The 24428-nt window shown below is 44.3% G+C and overlaps 1 protein-coding gene across 1 annotated transcript in view; it reads left to right on the plus strand.

The window, feature by feature from the left end:
* dnaaf9 (dynein axonemal assembly factor 9) overlaps positions 1-24120 on the plus strand; it is a 179344-nt gene extending 155224 nt beyond the window's left edge. The window contains exon 39 of the mRNA XM_072256716.1: positions 23938-24120. Within this exon, the coding sequence (XP_072112817.1) occupies positions 23938-23941 (4 nt within the window). The 3' untranslated portion in view covers positions 23942-24120. The remainder of the gene's footprint in view (positions 1-23937) is intronic.
* Positions 24121-24428: the final 308 nt, after the last annotated feature.

Here is a 24428-nt window from a genome sequence, read left to right on the forward strand (position 1 = left end):
TGAGCGTGCAGTCTGCCTGCACCTACTCCAGTGAACAGCCCAGCCCTTTCAATACCAATGGTTGGGAATTTCCATGGATATTTTCCCATTTTGCTGCCTTCAGTTGCCATTTGGTGGCAGCACGGTAGTGTGGCGGTTAGCATAACACTACTACAATACCAGCAACCCAGGTTCAATTCCTGCCACTGTCTGTAAGGAGTTTTTCTTTGCATTCTCCCGGAGATGTTGGAGTGTTCTGGTTTCCTCCCACATTCCAAGCACGTATGGGTTAGTAGATGAATTGCTCACATGGGTTTGTTGGGCCGGAGGGGCCTGTTACCGTGCTGTATCTCTAAATAAAATGTTTACAAAATTTTCAATAGGGAATTTTGAATTGTGCAAAAGGAATGTTGTAGAGAACAGGCAGGAAAGTGGGGTTGAAGCTAAGAGCAGTTCATATATGAAGAAGTTCTGATGGGCTGAATGGCCTACACCTGATTCTATTACTTTATTGTACTTTATTTTAACTGGATTAGCTCCAGTGTAGGTGGTGCTTGTTTTGCACCAGCACACCTCATCCTCAGCTGCGTGCAGTCTGGACCGCCCCTGCATGCTGTGGAGCAAGAATCTCAGGTGAAACACCCTTCAAAATGGGTTCAGATTGTACTGAGCTGAGGGGCTGGCTGGTCCCTCAACTTTATGCTCAGTAATGCTAGTGTAAAAGTGTGAGAGTCATAGGGCACTACAGCATAGAAACAGGACATCTGACTGAACTAGCTTGTGCTGGCCTGGTTTTCTACCTAGTCCCATCTACCTGCACCTGGACCATAGCCCTCTATACTTCTCTCATCCATGTACTTATCCAGACTTGTCTAGAATGTTACAAATAAACCCACATCTCCCATTGGCAGCTTGTTCCTCACGCCCCACCCACTGAGTCCTGTAGCTCCCCCTCAGACTCCCCTTATGTATTTCACTGTCATAAATCTGTGACTCTACTTCTAGCCTCTTCCATCCAAAAAACATCCTGCATGTATTCACCCTAGCTTTTAAAATTTTTATTTTTATTGAGATGCCGCGTGGAACAGGCCCTTCCAGCCCTTTGAGTCGCACTGCTCAGCAACCCCCCGATTTCATGCTGGCCTAATCACGGGACAATTTACAAAGCCCAGTTAACAGCACATCTTCGGACTGTGGGAGGAACCCGGAGCACCGGTACCTCCTTCCCGATTGCAGCCGATGATGGATGCTGATTTCTTATGGCACCACTTCTTGTAAATATGCTCAATGATGAGGAGGACTTTTCCTGTATCTACCAGCTCTTATAAGACCATAAGATATAGGAGTAGAAGTAGGCCATTTGGCCCATCGAGTCTGCTCCGCCATTCAATCATGGGCTGATCCAATTCTTCCAATCATCCCCACTCCCCTGCCTTCTCCCCATACCCTTTGATTCCCTGGCTAATCAAGACCATATCTATCTCTGCCTTAAATGCACCCAATGACTTGGTCTCCACAGCCACTTGTGGCAACAAATTCCACAGATTTACCACCCTCTGACTAAAGTAATTTCTCCACATCTCAGTTCTAAATGGACGTCCTTCAATCCCGAAGTCGTGCCCTCTTGTCCTAGAATCCCCTACCATGGGAAATAACTTTGCCATATCTAATCTGTTCGGGCCTTTTAATATTTGGAATGTTTCTGTGAGATCCATCCTCATTCTCCTGAACTCCAGGGAATACAGCCCAAGAGTTGCCAGACATTCCTCATATGGTAAACCTTTCATTCCTGAAATCATTCTCATGAATCTTCTCTGAACTCTCTCCAATGTCAGTATATCCTTTCTAAAATAAGGAGCCCAAAACTGCACGCAGTACTCCAAGTGTGGTCTCACGAGTGCCTTAAAGAGCCTCAACATCTCATCCATGCTCTTATATTCTAAACCTCTAGAAATGAATGCCAGCATTGCATTTGCCTTCTTCACTATCGACTCAACCTGCAGGTTAACCTTTAGGTCTCCCAAGTCCCTTTCCATCTCTGCATTTTGAATTCTCTCCCCATCTAAATAATAGTCTGCCATTTATTTCTTCCACCAAAGTGCATGACTATACACTTTCCAACAGGAATTTCATTTGCCACTTCTTTGCCCATTCTCCTAAACTATCTAAGTCTCTCTGCAGGCTCTCTGTTTCCTCAAAACTACCCGGTCCTCCACCTACCTTTGTATCATCGTCAAATTTAGCCACAAATCCATTAATCCCATAGTCCAAATCATTGACGTACATTGTAAAAAGCAGCGGTCCCAACACCGACCCCTGTGGAACTCCACTGGTAACCAGCAGCCAGCCAGAATAGGATCCCTTTATTCCCATTCTCTGCTTTTTGCCGAGCAGCCAATGCTCCACCCATGCTAGTAACTTCCCTGTAATTCCATGAGCTCTTATCTTGTTAAGCAGCCTCATGTGCGGAGCCTTGTCAAAGGCCTTCTGAAAATCCAAGTACACCACATCTCCTGCATATCCTTTGTCTTCCCTGCTTGTAATTTCCTCAAAAAATTGCAGTATGTTAGTCAGGCAGGATTTTCCTTTCAGAAAACCATGCTGGCTTTGGCCTATCTTGTCATGTGCCTCCAGGTATTCCGTAATCTCATCCCTAACAATCGATTTCAACAACTTCCCAACCACTGATGTCAGGCTAACAGGTCTATAGTTTCCTTTCTGCTGCCTCCCACCCTTCTTAAATAGCAGAGTAACATTTGCAATTTTCCAGTCATCCGGTACAATGCCAGAATCTATCGATTCTTGAAAGATCATTGTTAATGCCTCCGCGATCTCTCCAGCTACTTCCTTCAGAACCGGAGAGTATATTCCATCAGGTCCAGGAGATTTATCCACCCTCGGATCATTAAGCTTCCTGAACAGCTTCTCAGTTGTAATTTTCACTGCACGCACTTCACTTCCCTGACAATCTTGAATTCCAGTATACTGCAGATGTCTTCCACTGTGAAGACTGATGCAAAATATGCATTCAGTTCCTCTGCCATCTCTGCGTCTCTCATTACAATATCTCTAGCATCATTTTGTATTGGACCTATAACTACCCTCAACTTCCTTTTACCCTTTTATATACTTAGAAAAGCTTTTAGTGTCTTCTTTGCTATTAGTCACCAGCTTCCCTTCATAATTCATCTTTTCATTCCTAATGACTTTCTTCGTTTCCTCCTGCAAGTTTCTAAAAGCTTCCCAATCCTCTATCTTCCCATTAGCTGCCTTGTATCTCCTCTCTTTTCCTTTTACTTTGGCTCTGACTTCATTTGTTAGCCATGGTGGTGCCCTTCTTCCATTCGAAAATTTCTTCTTATCTGGATATATATCTGTCTTGTACTTCCCTCATTTTTCGCAGAAGCTCCGGCCGTTGCTGTTCTGCTGTCCTTACTGCTAGTGTCCTTTTCCAGTCAACCTTGGCCAGTTCCCCTCTCATGCCACTGTAATTTCCTTTATTCCACTGAAATACCAACACATTGGAATTTAGTTTCTCCTTCTCAAATTTCAAAGTGAACTCGATTGTATTGTGATCACTGTTCCCTAAGGGTTCCTTAACCTTAAGCTCTCTTATCATCTCTGGATCATTGCACAACACCCAATCCAGCACAGCCGATCCCCTAGTGGGCTCAACAACAAGCTGTTCTAAAAAGCCATCCCTTAGACATTCTACAAATTCTCTCTCTTGAGGTCCAGTACTGGATTGGTTTTCCCAATCCACTTTCATGTTAAAATCCCCAGCGATTATCATGACATTGCCCTTCTGACATGCCTTTTCTATCTCCTACTGTAATTTGTAATCCACATCCTAGCTGCTGTTTGGAGGCCTGTATACAACTGCCATTAGGGTCCTTTTACTCTTGCCATTTCTTAACTTGACCAATAGAGACTCTACACTTTCTGATCCTATGCCATCCTTTTCCAATGATTTAATATTATTTATTATACACAGGGCCACACCACCCCCTCTGCCTACTAAGGTATCTTTCTGATACACCGTATATCCTTGGACATTCAGCTCCCAATGGCAGCCATCCTTTAGCCAAGTTTCAGAGATGGCCACAACGTCATACTTGCCACTCTGTAGCTGAATTTCAAGATCGTCCATTTTATTTCTTATGCTGTGTGCATTCAAATACAACACTTTCAGTCCAGTATTTGTTGTTTTCTGTTTTAACTGCACCACGCCTCTATTGCCCTGAAACTCATCCCACTAGCTGTGATAATACCTCATCTCCTGCCTATCATCTCTGTTGCACGCTATCTTTGTATTACTTCTGTTTTCCCCTTCCTCAGCTTTATCACTTTGGTTACCATCCCCCTGCCAAATTAGTGTAAACCCTCCCTAACAGCTCTATTAAACCTGCCCGCTAGGATACTGGACCCCTCTGGGTTCAGGTGTAGCCCATCCTTTTTGTACAGGTCGTACCTCCCACAGAAGATACCCCAATGATCTAGGAACTTGGATTTTGGCTTTTCCATGCTACAACAGTGTGCAAGACAAGCTTCTCACTGTACCTTAGAATACAGATTTGTGCCAATAAACCAAAACCAGCGCCCTCTTGTTTTTGGTGCCCCTCCCATGGGAAAGATATTTTGATTACTATCCTGTCTAAACTTCTCATAATATCACTATACTTCTATTGTTTTTTTTTGTCTTGGGTTGTGGTGGAAGAAAGCTCTACTGCAGAGAATAGCGATCTGTGGTGCAAAGGTAATGGTCCCATTGCAGGTCAGTATAGTGATGGTGCTGGTGTGTCGGGGGTCAAGTGTGTCTGGCAGTCTGATCAAAAAGCACAACAGTACCTCTTTCACCTCAGATAGTTGAAGAAGTTGAGCATGAGTCCCCAAATCTTAAGGACTTTCTACAGGGGCACAATTGAGAGCATCTTGACTGACTGTGTCATTGCCTGGTATGGGAACTGTATTTCCGTCAGTCAAAGGGCTCTGCAGAGAGTGGTGTGGACAGCCCAGTGCATTAGTGGATGTGAACCTCCCATTATTCAGGACATTTACAATGACCCCTGTGTAAAAAGGGCCCAAAGGATCTTTGGGGACCCGAGTCACCCCAACCACAAACTGTTCCGGCTGTTACCATCTGGGAAACGGTACCACAGCATTAAAGCCAGGACCAACAGGCTCTGGGACAGCTTCTTCCACCAGGCCATCAGACTGATTAATTCACGCTGACACAATTGTATTCTTATGTTATATTGACTGTTCTGTTGTATATCTTACTATTTATTACAAATCATTATAATTTGCACATTGTACATTCAGATGGAGATGTAATGATTTTTACTCCTTGTGTATGTGAAGGATGTAAGAAATAAAGTCAATTCAATTCAATTCAAACAAGGTCTATGTAGATCTGTTGTGCAATCTATCCTCCTCTAGGCAATAACCAGTATAATAAATATATATTTAAAGGGCTTCCAGGAACCCGCTGGTTTTTGGCTGTTTTGTACTTGTTTATAAACAGAAGTGAAATTTGAGTCTTTTTCGCACAGTCTCAGAATAAAGGGACTTCCCTCTAGAAGAGAGATGAGGAGGAATTTCTTCAACCAGAGGGTGGTAATTCAGTGGAATTTGTTGCTGAAGAGGCCTGTGGAGACCATGTCATTGGGTATATTTAAGGCAGAGATTGATAGGTTCCTAATTCATAAGGTGTTATGGGTTAGACCACAAGATCAAGTTCATGTTCAATTTATTATCATTCAACCATACATTAATATGGCCAAACGAAACAACATTCTCTGGGGGCAAGGTGCAAAACTCATTACCAGTGGCACAAAACACACTTCACAGAGCACATAACACACATCACTCATATAGTTATGGTAGCAGAGAAACATACAGTCACAAGAAAATTAGCCCAAGTCCCCAAGTGACATGGCCTGTAAACTGATGGTGTATGGGATGTTGTCCTGGTCCAGCTTGTTCTTCCACCGAGCAAACACTAGAGGGCAGTACCGACAGAAGTGGCCAGTACAGATCCCAGCGCACCCACAGAAGCCTCTGCTCTCTCTCACACCTCCTCTGGTGTCTACTCCCCTGGGCAGCTGCAATACGCAACTCTGGCAGGAAGGCCCAATCCCCACCATAACCAAGGCAGCACAGCTCCCCCGCTGTCGATGAACCAGTGAACTGGACTTGCAGGATTCCACATGTCCGATGTCCAACCAGGTTTTGTGATCATAAGGAAAACATTCTAGTCAACCACTTGGACCATGCACTGCCTTGACAAAACGTTGGTATGCAACAAGTCCGGGCAACAACACAACAAAACCAGTACACAGTAAGTCCAGCCCCCTTGCTATTGAGAAACTCACTGATGGGGTAGACATTCAGTATTTGATGTTCTTAATATCCAGCAGTGTCTTGTGATCGTAAAAGAGATGTAAAGGAGGAACAAATACATCTTTCTTTGGACCCAGGGGCTACTGTGTCTGAGCACACCACCATCTTACCAGACCATAGGACATAGGAGCAGAATTAGGCCATTTGGCCCATCAAGTCTACTCTGCCATTCCATCATGGCTGATTTATTATCCCTCTCAAACTCATTCTCCTGCCTTCTTCCAGTAACCTTTGACAACCTTTTAAATCAAGAATCTATTGACATGTGCTTTAAATATATCCAATGACTTGGCCTCCACAGCTGTCTGTGGCAATGAATTCCACAGATTCACCTCTGGCTAAAAAAATTCCTCTTCATCTCTGCCCTTAAGGGGATGTTCTTCTATTCTGAGGCTTTACCCTCTGGTCCTAGACTCCCCCACTACAGGAAACATCCACTCCATCTAGGCCTTTCAATATTCAATAGGTTTCCATGAGATCCACCCCCCTCCATTCTTCTAAACTCCATTGAGTAGAGGCCCAGAGCCACCAGATACTCCTCATACATTAATTCTTTCATTCCAGGATCATTCTCTTGAGCCTCCTCGGGACCATCTCCAAGGCCAACACGGGGAGAAGTTGGGAGAATGGGAATGAGGAAGGAAGATCAGCCATGATTAAGTAACTGATCAGACTCAAAGTGTAGAATGAATTAATTCTGCTCCTGTATCTTATGGACTTAGAGGACTTTAGTGGTTAATATGCTGGCAATCCAGATACCTGGACCAGAGATAAAACAATCCCCACCATGGAAGATGACAAATTAACTAATCTGGAATCAGAAGCCTGTATGAGTAATCGTGACTAAATTCCAAGATTTTCCAGAGTAGGAAAATCAACTTCTAGAGGACATGCATTTAAGGTGAGAGGGCGGGAGGCTGGGGCATATTTCCTTTAAAGAGAAGTTTTTTTACACAGAGAGTGATGGGTTCCTGGAATGGGCTGCTGGAGGGAGTGGCAAAAGCAGATCCAATAGTTCAAAGGTTTCAAAGATTCAGAGTACATTTGCAATCAAAGTATGTAAACAGAGCACAACTTTGAGATCTGTCCTCCTGCAGGCAGCCACGAAACAAAAAACCACCATGGGATCCATTGAAGAAGACATCAAACACCCAATGCACAAAAAGAGAACAAATTATGCAAACAGCAAAAAGAGAATGAGCAACACATAGAATATCAGACATTAGAACATAGACTAGTACAGCACAGTACAGGCCCTTCAACCCACTATGTTGTGCCGACCCTCAAACCCTGCCTCCCATATGACCCCACCACCTTAAATTCCTCCATATACCTGTCTAGTAGTCTCTTAAACTTCACTAGTGTATCTGCCTCCACCACTGACTCAGGCACTGCATTCCACACACCAACAACTCTCTGAGTTAAAAACCTTCCTCTAATATCCCCCTTGAACTTCACACCCCTTACCTTAAAGCCATGTCCTCTTGTATTGAGCAGTGGTGCCCTGGGGAAGAGGCGCTGGCTATCCACTCTATCTATTCCTCTTATTATCTTGTACACCTCTATCATGTCTCCTCTCATCCTCCTTCTCTCCAAAGAGTAAAGCCCTAGCTCCCTTAATCTCTGATCATAATGCATACTCTCTAAACCAGGCAGCATCCTGGTAAATCTCCTCTGTACCCTTTCCAATGCTTCCACATCCTTCCTATAGTGAGGTGACCAGAACTGAACACAGTACTCCAGGTGTGGCCTAACCAGAGTTATATAGAGCTGCATCATTACATCGCAACTCTTAAACTCTATCCCTCGACTTATGAAAGCTAACACCCCATAAGCTTTCTTAACTACCCTATCCACCTGTGAGGCAACTTTCAGGGATCTGTGGACATGTACCCCGAGATCCCTCTGCTCCTCCACACTACCAAGTATCCTGCCATTTACTTTGTACTCTGCCTTGGAGTTTGTCCTTCCAAAGTGTACCACCTCACACTTCTCCGGGTTGAACTCCATCTGCCACTTCTCAGCCCACTTCTGCATCCTATCAATGTCTCTCTGCAATCTTTGACAATCCTCTACACTATCTACAACACCACCAACCTTTGTGTCGTCTGCAAACTTGCCAACCCACCCTTCTACCCCTACATCCAGGTCGTTAATAAAAATCACGAAAAGTAGAGGTCCCAGAACAGATCCTTGTGGGACACCACTAGTCACAATCCTCCAATCTGAATGTACTCCCTCCACCACCACTCTCTGCCTTCTGCAGGCAAACCAATTCTGAATCCACCTGGCCAAACTTCCCTGGATCCCATGCCTTCTAACTTTCTGAATAAGCCTACCGTGTGGAACCTTGTCAAATGCCATACTAAAATCCATATAGATCACATCCACTTCACTACCCTCATCTATATGCCTGGTCACCTCCTCAAAGAACTCTGTCAGGCTTGTTAGACACGATCTGCCCTTCACAAAGCCATGCTGACTGTCCCTGATCAGACCATGATTCTCTAAATGCTTATAGATCCTATCTCTAAGAATCTTTTCCAACAGCTTTCCCACCACAGATGTAAGGCTCACTGGTATATAATTACCCGGACTATCCCTACTACCTTTTTTGAACAACATTGGCCTCCCTCCAATCCTCCGGTACCATTCCCGTGGAGAACGAGGACATAAAGATCCTAGCCAGAGACTCAGCAATCTCTTCTCTCGCCTCGTGGAGCAGCCTGGGGAATATTCCGTCAGGCCCCGGGGACTTATCTGTCCTAATGTATTTTAGCAACTCCAACACCTCCTTTCCCTTAATATCAGCATGCTCCAGAACATCAACCTCACTCATATTGTCCTCACCATCATGAAGTTCCCTCTCATTGGTGAATACCGAAGAGAAGTATTCATTGAGGACCTCACTCACTTCCACAGCCTCCAGGCACATCTTCCCACCTTTATCTCTAATCGGTCCTAACTTCACTCCTGTCATCCTTTTTTTCTTCACATAATTGAAGAATGCCTTGAACATTAAACTAGGAGTCCAGTGGAATTCATTTTAGTTCATCTCAGCACAGCATCGCAAGTCCACTGAAGGCCGCAGGGCTATTCTTCGTTGAAGTGCCCCAGTCTGCATCGATCACCCCGATCAAACCGTTCAAAAACAGCAAAAAAAAACAGAATCCAGGAACATATGCAAGATGAACCTCAAAGTCCCCCTAAAACGAGTCCACAGCTTCACCGATCAATCCTTGTAACATGGATCCCAAGACTCTTCCAAATGCAGCTAGCGAGAGGGAGAAGAAGACTGGTCAAAAGCAGACAGACACCTGTCCTCTGCTCTTGTTCTTATCAGCTTCCACCTGGCTCGGGGCCTCATTTGGAGAGAAGCACTGGTGGTGTTTAAGTGGCTGTTAAATCTGCAGAGAATGTAAGAATACTGTATGTATCATGTATAGGCAGAAAAGAATTAGTTTAATTCGGCGTTGTATTACGAGCATGCATTCTACTGTTTTGTGTTTTATCTTCTATGTTCAAAGAAAGAAATATGGCATTTTTGCCCTCTCTGGACAATACGTGACTTTGGACTCAGACCATCATGGTTGACTCTAATTGCCCCTGAGATGGCCTGGTCTGGTCATTTGGACAGGGTTGTTCTGATGTTCTGATCAGTGAAACCCACATTCCACGTGCGTGTGTGTGTGAGAATAATTTAATACGTCTCCAATCTTTCACTGGGCCCTTCAATGTGGTAGGTAGGAAGACATTTGGCAAAGTCATGCATGAGAGGACAGTTCAGGAGGTTCAGTCGCTTGACAGTGGGGATGAAGTAGTAAACTGGGTTGGTCATTGGCTTAGCAGGAGAAGCCAGCGAGTGGTAGTAGATGTTTGTCTCTCTGACTGGAGACCTGTGGTTAGTGGTGTACTGCAGAGGCTGCTGCTGGGTCTATTGTGGCTCACCATTTAAAATTATTGATTTAGATGACAATGTGGTAAACTGGATTAACAGATGTGCATATTGTGACAAAGTGGACTCTCGTTCTCACAAGATTTTTCATTATGTTCTTGCACCTCATTTTCCACCTGCACCATACTCTCTCTGTAGCTGTTACAGTTGATTCTGCATTCTACAAATGTTTTATCTTGTTCTGCCTCAATGCACTGTGCAATGATGTGATCTGTATGAACGGTGTGCAAGGCAAGCTTTTCACTGTGCCTCAATGCATGTGATAATAATAATCCAATTCTAACAGTGGGATAGAAGCTGTCGCTGCTGAAAAGATGGAAACTCGCACTGCATTTAAACAAAATCCAGATGTGATCTGCAGAGCTGCGGACCCAGAGGCAGAAATTGTGGTGGTGGGGGTGGGGGAGGGGGAAGGATTTTATGCTGGGGGGTTTTCCTGACTCACAGAGAGTCAGTGAGGTGAGCGGTCCCCTCTTCTGTAAATTTTAATAATTTTCGAGGTGCAGCTTTGTAATGGACCCTTCCAGCCCAACAGTCCGCTTCGCTCCGCTCAGTTAACCGTATTAACCTGTACGTCTTTTGAAATAGCCAGAGCACCCAAAGGAAGCCCCCGCAGTCGCGGGGAGAACCAAAGGGCTGCTTACAGACAGCAGCGAGAACTCTACACATGTTACTAACATGCCACCCCCATATTTTGTCAAGGTTTTTTTGAAAATATAAGGAAGAAATGAGATTAAGGTAGGATTGGAGTAAATGGGTAGCAATGGAGAACTCAGACACAATGGCCCTGTTTCTGTGCACTAAATTTCTGTGGAGTTTATTAATGAACCAATCAAAGTACTTTTCACCAACACATCTATAAATTCATTAGGCATTATGTGATCACAAAAAAAGTGGTGCATTTATCTTTCAAAATTGTCTTTATTCATAATAATAAAATATATGCAAAGAAGAAACAGTGCAAACATGTTTTTACATTCATGGTCGTTACTTTCAGGGATTTTGACTCTAGTATTACCTGTAGTCTCATTAAACAGCACTTAAGTGACTTGTTTCATAATAGGTTACAATAACTTTCCCACTATTAAGGTCAATGTGGCAGCTCTACAACTTCCAGGGCCCTGCCTCTGACCTGTGTCAAAAGCTGTGGCAAATTTTGTTATTTTCCAGTCATCTTATTCCATTGTTGTATTTAATGAGCTGTAAAACATTCCAAGTAAAGTACCATACCTTGAGCCCTCATTTCCTGAAGTATTCTTGGATGAATACCATTTGGACCTGCAAAATCGTAATTATTCATGGGCTGTTGACTGTTTAACTGCTGATTTACAACTTCCTTTATCATTTTATGTATTCACAGGCCTAATTGCTGGGGAGAGGGGATTGTCCAGTCATAAGTGGCTAAAGAAATTAGATCTACTGTGCATTCTTTGAGATTTTAAAGAAAGACGGTTCATTTTATCGAAACACAGAAGGGACGTGGCGGGGTAGATGTTGCCACAAGAGGCTCAGCAGATCGTGTCTAACAAGCCTGATAGAGTTCTTTGAGGAGGTGACCAGGCATATAGATGAGGGTAGAGCAGTGGATGTGATCTATGTGGATTTTAGTAAGGCATTTGACAAGGTTCCACACGGTAGGCTTATTCAGAAAGTCAGAAGGCATGGGATCCAGGGAAGTTTGGCCAGGTGGATTCAGAATTGGCTTGCCTGCAGAAGGCAGAGGGTCGTGGTGGAGAGAGTACATTCGGATTGGAGGCTGTGACTAGTGGTGTCCCACAAGGATTGGTTCTGGGACCTCTACTTTTCGTGATTTTTATTAACGACCTGGATGTGGGGGTAGAAGGGTGGGTTGGCAAGTTTGCAGACAACACAAAGCTTGGTGGTGTTGTGGATAGTGTAGAGGATTGTAGAAGATTGCAGAGAGACATTGATAGGATTCAGAAGTGGCCTGAGAGGTGGCAGATGGAGTTCAACCCGGAGAAGTGTGAGGTGGTACACCTTGGAAGGACAAACTTCAAGGCAGAGTACCAAGTAAATGGCAGGATACTTGGAAGTGTGGAGGAGCAGAGGGATCTGGGGGTACATGTCCACAGATCCCTGAAAGTTGCCTCACAGGTAGATAGGGTAGTTAAGAAAGCTTATGGGGTGTTAGCTTTCATTAAGTCGAGGGATAGAGTTTAAGAGTCGCGATGTAATGATGCAGCTCTATAAGAACTCTGGTTAGGCCACACTTGGAGTACTGTGTCCAGTTCTGGTCGCCTCACTATAGGAAGGATGTGGAAGCATTGCAAAGGGTACAGAGGAGATTTACCAGGATGCTGCCTGGTTTAGAGAGTATGGATAATGATCAGAAATTAAGGGAGCTAGGACCTTACTCTTTGGAGAGAAGAAGGATGAGAGGAGACATGATAGAGGTGTACAAGATATTAAGAGGAATAGATAGAGTGGATAGCCAGCGCTTCTTCCCCAGGGCACCACTGCTCAATAAAAGAGGACATGGCTTTAAGGTAAGGAGTGGGAAGTTCAAGGGAGTATTACAGGAATGTTTTTAACTCAGAGAGTGGTTGGTGCGTGGAATGTACTGCCTGAGTCAGTGGTGGAGGCAGATACACTAGTGAAATTTAAGAGACTACTAGACAGGTATATGGAGGAATTTAAGGTGGGGGGTTATATAGGAGGCAGGGTTTAAGGGTCAGCACAACATTGTCAGCTGAAGGGCCTGTACTGTGCTGTCCCATTCTATGTTCTATGGTACCACTTCCTGATGGTAACAGCTGGAATAGATTGTGGTTGGGGTGACTCGGGTCCCCAATGATCCTACGGCCCCTTTCTTCACACCTGTCTTTTTCCTGAATCATGGGATGTTCACAACTACAGATGCGCTGGGCTGTCTGCACCACTCTCTGCAGAGTCCTGTGATTGAGGGAGGTACAGTTCCCATACGAGGCAGAGATGCAGCCAGTCAGGATGCTCTCAATTGTGCCCCTAAAAAAAGTTCTTAGGATTTGGGGGCCCATACCAAACTTCCTCAACTGTCTGAGTTGAAAGAAGCACTGTTATGCCTTTTTCACCCCACAGCTGGTGTGTACAGACCATGTGAGATCCTCAGTGATGTGGGTGCCAATGAACCTGAAGCTGTTTACCTTCTCAACCCCAGATCCATTGATGTCAATAGTGGCTAGCCTGTCTCCATTCCTCCTGTAATCCACAACCGGCTCCTCTGTTTTTGCGACGTTGAGGGAGAGGTTGTTTTCTTGACACCACTGTGTCAGAGAGATGACTTCTTCCCCGTAGGCCACCTTGTTATTGTTTGTAGTGTCATTGGTAAATTTAATGAGCAGATTAGAACTGTTGGTGATGACACAGTCATGGGTATACAGAGAGTAAAGGAGGGCACTTAGTACACAGCCCTGAGGGGCACCTGTGTTGAGAGTCAGATGGGTGGAGGTAAGGGAACCCACTCTTACCATCTGCCAGCGCTCTGACAGGAAGTCCAGGATCCAGCTGCACAAGGCAGGGTCAAGGCTGAGGTCTCTAAGCTTCTCGTTGAGCCCAGATGGAATTATGGTGTTGTAGTCCAAGAACTGCATTCTCACATAAGCATCCTTCTTCTCCAGATGTGTAAGGACGGTATGCAGAGCAGTGGCTATTGCATTGTCTGTCGATTGGTTGTGTCTGTAGTTGAATTGTAGTGGGTCCAGTGCGGGTGACAGCATGCTGCAGATGTAGTCCTTGATCAGCCTCTCAAAGCATTTGCTTATTATTGAGGTGAGTGCGACAGGACGCCAGTCATTCAGACACGTTACCTTGGTCTTTTTTGGTACAAGGACAATGGTGGTTAATTTGAAGCAGGAGGGCACTCCAGACTGGGAGAGGGAGAGATTAAAAATGTCTGTAAACACACCAGCCAGTTGTGCTGTGCACATCCTGAGTACTCGCCCTAGGATGCTGTCCAGTCGTTGGAAACATCTGTGTACCTCAACCTCAGAAATGACCAGGTTGCAGGTTGTAGCAGTGGCTTTCCTTGAAGGCTCAGAGTTAGCGACATTGAACTTAGCATAAAAGCAATTGAGCTCATCTGGGAGAGAGGCCGCGATGTTGGCAGCACCACAACATTTGGCTTCGAAGTCTTCAATGGTATGCGGCCCTCGTCACAAGTCACAGATCCACCTCCCCCACCCCCTTTAGATACTGTCAGATATAAGTTCCTCCAGCATTTTGTAGATATGCTTGAGGAACTCAGCAGACACTGAGATGGGTAGATACATTCAGTGGCAACTTTATTCGGCACGCCTGTACACTTGCTCAGTAATGCAAATATTTAATCAGTCAATCATGTGGCAGCAGCTCAATGCATTAGAGCATGCAGGCATGGTCAAGAGTTCAGTTATTGTTTAGACCAAACATCAGAACAGGGAAAAAATGTGATCTAAGTGACTTTGACCATGGAATGATTGTTGGTGCCAGATAGAGGTGGTTTGAGTGTCTCAGAAACTGCTGATTTCCTGGATTTTCATGCACAACAGTCTCTAGAGTTTACAGAGAATAGTGCAAAAAAAAAACACCCAGCATGTGGCAGTTCTGTGGGGTGAAAATGCCTTGTTAATGAGAGACGTCACAGGAGAATGGTTAGACTGGTGCAAGCTGACAGGAAGGTGACATTAGCTCAAATAAGCACACATTACAACAGTTGTGTGCAGAAGAGCAGCTCTGAATGCACACCGCCTTAAAGTGGATAGGCTACGGTAGCAGAAAACCAAGACCAATACAAGAGGTACCGAATAAGTGTATTGGGATGCTTCCTCTAGGGCAGGGATTCCCAACTTTGGTAATGGTTACACCAACTTTTTTTATGCAGTGGACCAATACCATTAAGAAAGGGGTCCGTGGACCCTGTGTTGGCAACCCCTGCTCTAGGGGGAAGAGTCTAACAAATCTAACACGGTGTCAGAAGTTGGTGTGAGGTCCAAACATGGCGAGTAAATACACACCGTGCACTATTGAGACAAAAGAGCTTCTGATGGAGAGAAGCTGCTGAAGTTCACTGAATTCACCAAGAAAATTAGGTGAGGGGCTAAGAGTTCCCGTCATGGATAACCTAAGTCCTCTTTCACCTATGCAGTTTACTGGCAATCTAACGGATAACTAGAAATGCTTCAAACAATGGCTCAATATTATATTTAATGGCTAGCAGGAGGGACTAAAGAAAAATGGAAAGTGTCTAATTTTCTACATGTAATTGGTGAAGATGCTTTGGTCATCTATAACAGCTTTCAAATTGATTAGACAACCTTTATGTTGGACATTATGATGACAAAATTTGAGGAGCATTTTGTCCCAAATGAAAACATCACATTTGAGAGATATGTTTTTGACTAGTAACAAGGTGTTAGCTTTGACCAATATTTAGCTGAGCTTCACATACTACGTAAGTCTTGTGAGTTTGGAGATTTGAGAGACCCACTAGTTAAGAGGCAAAATAATTTGTGAAATCCCAGCTAATGGGCTCAGAGAAAGACTGCTCCATGAAAAAGCTTTGACACTGGAAAAGGCTCTGGATCTGTGCAGGGCAGCAGAGACCACACACGCACAAACTAAGGAGCTGCACAGGGTTGGTACAACAGCACGTACTGTGAAAACAGAGGGGCAGAGCACAAGACATTTCCCAAAACAACAGCAAAGCAGAAATGAAGGTTCAAACAGCAAATAATGGAGGTAGGCACATTCAAAGATGTGTCCTGCTTATGGAAAGTCCTGAAATAATTGTGGAAAGAAGAATCATTCTGCAAAATGCTGCAAAGCTGAGACTGCCAAGAGAAAGGTGCATAGGGTTGCTGAGGAAATGGAGGATGTTTTTGTAGATTCTCTACAGACTGCTGGTGCTGGTACTGGTAAGGCAGAATGGATTGTTCCAGTGACTGTGAATGATATTGAGGCTTGATACCAGAGTCCAGGTGAATCTGTTGTCCATGGATGATTACAAGACACTCAAAGTAAAGAGCAAAATTTACCCAGTGAAATTAAAAGTGACAGGCTATACTGGAGAGAATGTTGCAGTAAAAGGAGGCTCTGTAGTGACCTTCAAGCACGAGGGACAATGCCTAAAGGCACAGCTACTGATTGTAGAAAAGAGAGTACGGCCAATATTAGGTCTGAATGCATGTGAGAAGCTCAACCCGGTGAAAAGAGTTTTCGTAGTGGCTTCACAGACCAAAGGTGACCACACTTCGCTCATGGAAGAATACACAGATGTCTTTGTAGACATAACTGGTGTCAAGAACATGATGGGTGACATCATCGTCTGGGGGTCCACCAAGGATGAACATAATGCATGACTGAGACAGGTACTTGACGTGATACGGAATGTTAATTTGATATTAAATAAAGAGGAATGAGAGTCTGGTGTTAAGATACTGACTTTCATAGGAGATACCATATCAGAAGAGGGAGTGAAGCCTGACCCAAGAAAGACGTCAGGCACTGAAAACATGGAGTGGCCCCAAAACAAGGAGGAAGTGAGGTGCTTATTGGGGATGGTGACTTACTTGGCTGTTTATCCCTCGACTCTCTACTACATCAGCACCACTTAGGTCACTCCTTGAGCAGCAAAATGAGTGGATTTGGTCTCATGAGCAAGAAGAGTGTTTTCAGATGCTGAAAAGAGTCCCGAACTGAAGAGCCCGTGCTGAAGTTTTATGATCCGGAAAGGTGTACTAGAATCTCAGCTGATGCGTCCCAGTTCGGCCTTGGAGCAGTACTACTGCAGCAGCACAATGACACGTGGCAACCTGTGGCCTTTGCATCAAGGGCTTTAACAAGTGCGGAAGCCAACTATGCACAGGTAGAGAAAGAGCTTCTCACTGGCACATATGCGTGTGAAACCTTCCATCAGTACATCTACGGACAAGCTTTTGATGTGGAGACAGACCATAGCCCACTGGTCTCAATTATGTCCAAACTGAATGACTGTCCCATGACGTTACAGCATATGTTGATAAGGCTGCAGAAATATGACGTGAAGGTGATCTACACACCAGGAAAATATATGTTTGAAGTGGATGTGCTGTCTTGAGCAGTCGACAAATAGGAAAGGAGTGACCAAGAGATTAATGCAAATATACAGGCCTATGTTAACATGAGTGTCATCTCCAGTCCAGTATCTCCAGACAGAACAGAAAAGATTAGGACAGCAGCAGGGTCAGATGAAACAATGAAAGTACTCAGAGACAATATCAAAAGGATGGCCAGCAGCTAAAAATGACTGTCCAATGTGTATTTGGGATTATTGGGCATGCAGAGCTGAACTGTCAGTGGTGGAAAATATGATCTTCAAAGGGAACAAGTCCGTAATTCCAGTGTCACTACGCAAGGAAGTACTCCAGAAGAAACACAAAGGGCACCTTAGTGAGGAGAGATTTAAACGTAGAGCTCGGGAAGTGATGTACTGGCCGAGAAGGAACCAAGGCGTCAGCCCTTCATGTGAAATATGTACCTACAAACCAAAGCAGCAAGCCGAACTGTGCCAGACAGGCCATACTTCAAAGTTGGAGTGGACTTTTTGATTTTAATGGGAAGAATCATATTGTTGTAACAGACTACTTTTCCAATTACCCAGAGGTTACAGCACTGCAATTAACATTCAGCAGAGTGGTCATCACCTTGCTGAAAGCTGTGTTTGCAAGGCATAGAGTTCCACGTGAAATATTATCAGACAATGGACCACAATTTTCAAGCAGTGAATTTGAGTCCTTTGCCAATGATTGGGGGCTTCAACATACAACACCAAAAATCTAATGGCCTAGCAGAGAGTCTGGTCAGGGTAGTGGACGGCCTCATAAAGAATGGGCAAAATGGATGAGAGGACTTCGACAAAGGTCTGGTGATTTACAGAAGTGCGCCACTGCAAAATGGCCTTTCACCAGCCCAAGTACAACGCATATGCACTAACCTTCCAAAGCACAAAACCTGTTGGCGTCCAAAGGAGCACACAAGATCAAATTGGCTAAAATGAAAGGGAAAGAAAAACAGAACCAGTAACGTGGCAAGACTGCGAAAAGCTTAGCAGTCCGGAAGCCTGGGGATGAAGAGTGGATCCCAGATCACAATTCTGGCACCTGGTCCATGCAAGGGGAAGTAGCTCCACGTTCCTACCAGATCCAGACAGAACGAGAGACACTGCTGATAAGGAACCATGTGGATTTACGATCACAATCTCCAGCCGTGACACACCACTTGTCAGTACATCAAATGGGCCAGCAGATGTAAAAAATGAACATGTTAATCGGAGAAAGGCCCTAATATTAATGCAGCAAATGAAAGCAATACATCTGTGGAAACCAAAAGCAGACCAAGAGGATCATGAACAACCTCAGGCACTGACTGAGAGTTGATGCGTGAATAAGGCACTGCATTCGCTCATTACATTGAAGTTTATTTAGATATCTTTGATGGAAAGGATTATTATTCCTTGCAGAAATTATGAGGACATAATATTGTATTTGTTTTTCTTTAAAAAGGGAAAGATGTGTTCTTATGTGTGTACATAATAAAGAACTTCATTTCCCAGTGGGCAATGCAGGTGGTTCACCCTGGAATAATATTGTATTTGTTTTTCTTTAAAAGGGGAAGATGTGTTCTTATGTGTGTACATTTCCCAGTGGGCAATGCAGGCGGTTCACCCTGGAACTAGAAATGACGCTAGTGAGCTGGTCGCACATCGCAGACTGAACAGTGTTAAGAATAAAATATTCCAGCTAAGTTTGTCTTTATTAAGAACAAACATAACAACCACCACCCTCGGCACCACATTCCACGTACCCTCCGCTCTGTGTGTAAAAATAAACACAAGAGATTCTGCAGATGATGTAAATCCATAGCAGCATGCACAAAATGCTCATTAGTCTCGATGAGGGGTCGAGGCCTGGAACATATATTTCTCTCCATTGATGATTTCAGAACTGCTGAGTTCTTCCAGCATTTTGTGCGTGTTACTCTGTGTACCACATCTTCTATGAATTTACTCACTTTCATCTTAAATGTGTTTACTCAGTCCCTCCTGGCTGAGGGAATCATTAGTGAGGGAATTATACATTCCCTTCTCACCATGAACTAATGCCTGTCACGGATTGCCTGTGAACTGGGCCTTTAATGGACCACTTCAAACTGTGAATAAGGGTCATTAATGGCAGATTAGGAATCGCTAAATTTCATTCCTATAAGAAGAGCCAAACAGGAACAGGGGTCATTCAGATGGTGCCCCTATGTCTGATCCACCATTCAGTGAGACTGTAACCCATTAAAGCAGCATGGTAGTGTATTGGTTCATGCAACTAACTCAATACAGCACCAGCATTCTGGGTTTGGTTCTCAAACTATTAAAACCAGTAATTAAATACCTAATTAAACCAATCTTTTTTGCCTGTACAAAGTCCATATCTCTTCATGGTTTGCACATTTGTGTGCGTATCTAAGAGTCCTCTCAACACCACAAGACATAAGACATAGGAGCAGAATTAGGCCATTTGGTCCATTGAGTCTGCTTCGCCATTTCATCATGTCTGATCCACTTTATTCCCCCTCAGCCCCAGTCTCCTGCTTCCCCCCCCCATATCCCTTCATGACCTGACCATTCAAGAATCTATCAACCTCTGCCTTAAGTATAAGTAAACACTTGGACTCCACAGACTCCTGTGGCAACAAATGCCACAGATTCACCACTCCCTGGCTAAAGAAATTCTTCCTCATCTCCATTCTAAGAGGACATCCCTCTATTCCGAGTCTGCATCCTCTGGTCCTAGACTTTCCCTCCATAGGAAACATTCTCTCCTCATCCACTTTATCAAGGCCTTACAACATTCGATAGGTTTCAATTAGTTCACCGCTCATTCTTCTGAATTTTAGTGAATATAGACCCAGAACCATCAGATGCTCTTCATGTGACAAGCCATTCAATCCTGGAATCATTTTTGTGAACTTTTGAACCCTCTCCAATGTCAGCACATCGTTGCTAAGATAAGGGGCCCAAACCTGTACACAATACTGCATGGGTTTCCTATGGGTGCTTCGCTTTCCTCCCACAGTAAAGATGTACTGGATAGTAGTTTAATTGGTCATTGTAAACTGCCCTGTGATTAGGCTAGGGTTGAACTGGCGGGTTGTGGGCAGCACAGCTCAAAGGGCTGGAGAGGCTTATTCTGCAAAGTACCTCGAAATAAGTAAACATAAAATCAGAGCATAGAACAGTACAGCACAGGAACAGGCCCTTCAGCCCATTGAGTCAGGGCTGACCCTCAAGCTCCCATCTGTACTGGGCCTATACTAATACATATTTATTCTCCTCGCATTACCTTTGGCTACGCCCCCCCCCCCACCATTGCCCCCCTTCCCCACTGCCATTCTATCTCTCACCTACACAATCTACAATGGCCATTATGACCTATCAATCCACTCTTTTTGGGGTGTGTGAGGAATCTGGAGCACCAGGAGTCACAGGGAAGATGTGTAACCTCCGCTTGGACAACCTCCCCCCCCCCCAGGTCAGGATTGGACGCAGGAGACTGCAGCAGCGAGGTAGTAACTCTAACAGCCGTGCCACCATGCTGCCCTTCTGAGAATTCTGATCTATCCAAGAGAAATACTAGCTTCATTTGTCACATATACATCGAAACACTGAACTACGTTGTCCACATCACTGACCATCTCAGTCTGAGGATTGTGCCGGGCTAGCCCACAAATGTTGCCGTGCTTCTGGCATCAACAACGCATGCCCACAGCTAACTATCCCATACATCCGTTTTCTTTAGAACGTGGAAGGATTAACCCATGCGATCAGGGGTAGAGCATACAAAGACCTTCGAAAGTTCAAAGTGTGTTAGAAAAATACACATACGTCACTGTATACAACCCTGAGATTCATCTTCTTGCAGACAGACAGCAGCAGAATTGAAGCCAGCGTGGTGACGGTGTAGTGCTAAACTGCTACGTTACTATGCTGCTCACATGAACAGACAGGGGATAGGGGGATACAAACCGTGTGTAAGCAGGTGGAATTAGTTCAGATTAACATTATCGTCATTGCAGAGGTGATGGTCCAGAGGGCCTCTGCTTCTTTATGCTTTTTATGTTCGAAGTATCACAAGTACAAATCTGCCCCCAGAGCAGCTGGATTTGGCTGTATCCCAGTTATGGGAGTGAGTTCAGGGGCACTGCAGGGAGTGTGGTGCTGGTGGGGAATGGAGCAGAGACATGAGGCTGGCCAGGGAGAAATGGAGGGGTGAGGAGAAAGATGGAGAGCTGGTGAAAAGGGAGGTGGAGAAAAGATGGATTCCAGGAAAGAGAAAAACATGAAAAAGAGACGATATTCGGGGAGATGGGGAGAGAGTCTATGGAAATGAGTGCAAATGGTCCTCATTGTCGCATCTCAGTGTATTTTTATTTATTTTATATTGTTTTATCTGCTCAAATTTGTCTTTTGCATATTGGTTGTTGGTCAGCATCAACGTTCCCTCTAGGAATTTTTTTTCTACTGTTGCACGGACCAACCATTGCTCTCAGCGAGAAATTTTTTTCACAGGACCTGGAAACTGTGCGGCACTTTAATGAAACTTCATATAAAAGAAAATTCCAGCGGCGCGGCAACAAAGGCTGTGTGGGTGGGAGCATTTCAGTTACAGCACGGCCGCGCACCTGCGCAGCTCAGAGGAAACAGTAGTCTTTGTTTGTGTATGGTTTTTCATAATTTCTATTGTATTTGTCGATTTTCTTGGACATGCCTGCAAGAAAATGAATTTCAAGCTTGCAAATACAAGAGCTTCTGCAGATGCTAGAAATCCAGAGCAACATACACAAAATGCTAGATAAACTCAGCAAGTCAGGCAGCATATGTACCTTGATAATAAATTTGACTTTGACTTTGCTAAGAGAGCTGCTCTGGTGCAGTGGAACTTGCTGTTAGTGGCAAAAACAGTCCATCCCACCACATGCTCGTTACTTCCTTCCATCCAGCCCACAGGATCGTCAGGCATGCCTGTCACTCATAGAAATCTACAGCACATTACAGGCCCTTCGGCCCACAATGTTGTGCCGACCATGTAACCTTCTCTAGGAACTGCCTAGAATTTCCTTGCCGCATAGCCCTCTATTTTTCTAAGCTCCATGTACCTAAGATTCTCTTAAAAGACCCTATTGTATCTGTCTCCACCACCGTCACTTCCACGCACCCATCACTCTCTGTTTGAAAAACTTACCCCTGACAACCACTCTCTACCTGCTTCCAAGCACCTTATAACTATACCCTCTCGCGTTAGCCATTTCAGCCCTGGGGAAAAAGCCTCCGGCTATCCATGCGATCACTGCCTTTCATCATCTTGCACACCTCTATCATGTCTCCTATCATCCTCCATCGCTTCCACTTGCAAGGATAAATACCAGGAGGGATGAGTGGAAAAGGGAGGAAAGGTTTAGATTAATCTTGGAGTAGGTTTAAAAGGTTGGCACGATATCATGGGTCAAAGTGCCTGTACTGTTCTGTATTATTCCGTGTTCAATATTTTCTGTTCTCTGGTGCTGTGAGACAGCAGCTCTATTAGCTGCACCAGCATGCTATGTTTTTGTTCAATGTGTGTAACAGGGCAGGTAGGCAACACAGAATCACAGACCCACTGGACCCGTACTGATTCTTTGAGCTCAGCAGCTCACGGAAACCAAACTTTGTGGACTCCTTCTATACTTCTCTCTGCCCTTGTAAAGCAGCTAGCATAGTCAAAGACCCCATCCACCATGTAACTGCATCGGTCCAATGAAATAATGGCCACGCAACATACAGATACCCTTGAAGATTTATTTTTATCTCTCTCTCTCTTTCTTCAGTAGACACCGTGAAAACTACAAGAAAATAGAAGTCATAAAAGGTTTGAAACATACATCTCCCAGTCTTTTAAAGTCTCTCAAGCTAGTATCCGCCAATAAACAGGCCAAACATGTTAGCACATCAGAAGTGTGCTGAAATCAAATAATTCACTAAAACGTATCACACAGTTCATATAAAGACACCTCAACAACATTATATAAAACAAATTAAGAAAAACAATTACCATGTGTACCTTCAGTTAGTCCTGACAAAGGTTCTCGGCCTGAAACGTCGACTGCACCTCTTCCTACAGATGCTGCCTGGCCTGCTGCGTTCACCAGCAACTTTGATGTGTGTTGCTTGAATTTTTCAGCATCTGCAGAATTCCTGTTGTTTACCATGTGTACCTCTTGGACCACATGCAGAATGAGGTTATTTCAGGGTCATGTGTCTTTCTCTGCCTCCATGTTGGTTCTGACCCATAATACCACAGTCACACTTTCATTGAACTCTGGTCATGTGACCCATTAAATGCTGGTCATGTGACCCATTAAACTCTGGTCACATGACCCATTGCACTCTGGTCATGTGACCCATTACAGGCTACATTACATAAACCTTACATAAAATATTGTAAGGTGATAAAACAATCATGAATTTATGAGAAAAACATATAAAATAAACATCTCAATGAAACATGTCCCTGAGACAGTTACACATTACAGGCATTCTTTCTTCTCCCTTTTGCCATCAGGTAGAAGATACAAAAGCTCTCTGCTGTTATAAGACTATTGAACGTTTCCCTCCTATGATAATTTGGACTCGACCTCACAATCTTAAACACAACAGATGTTGGAAAGATGCTGGAAATGCAGAACAAGATGCTGGAAGAACTCAGCAAGTCAGGCAGCATCTAAGGCTGATACTCTTCATCAGGGCCTTACAATCTACCACATTATGATCTTGCACCTTATTGTTTACCTGCACTGCATTTTCTCTGTAGCTGTTACACTTTATTCTGCATTCAGTTATGGCTGCACCTTGTTCTGTTTCAATGTACCGTGTAATAATTTGATCTGTATGAACAGTACTTACTTACTTACTGCCCATTGTGCCGCTGGCATTTAGGTCAGCAATGAAGGTCCTTCATTTCTGGTGGTGTTCAGGGCTTTGCTCATCATGTCAGTAGCTTCCTTTTGGTTTTCACTGTTGTCAGTCACAAGAAGTTCCGGGTGCGGACTCAGG

Source organism: Mobula birostris, chromosome 4, assembly GCF_030028105.1.
Source record: "Mobula birostris isolate sMobBir1 chromosome 4, sMobBir1.hap1, whole genome shotgun sequence".
Classification (NCBI taxonomy): domain Eukaryota; kingdom Metazoa; phylum Chordata; class Chondrichthyes; order Myliobatiformes; family Myliobatidae; genus Mobula; species Mobula birostris.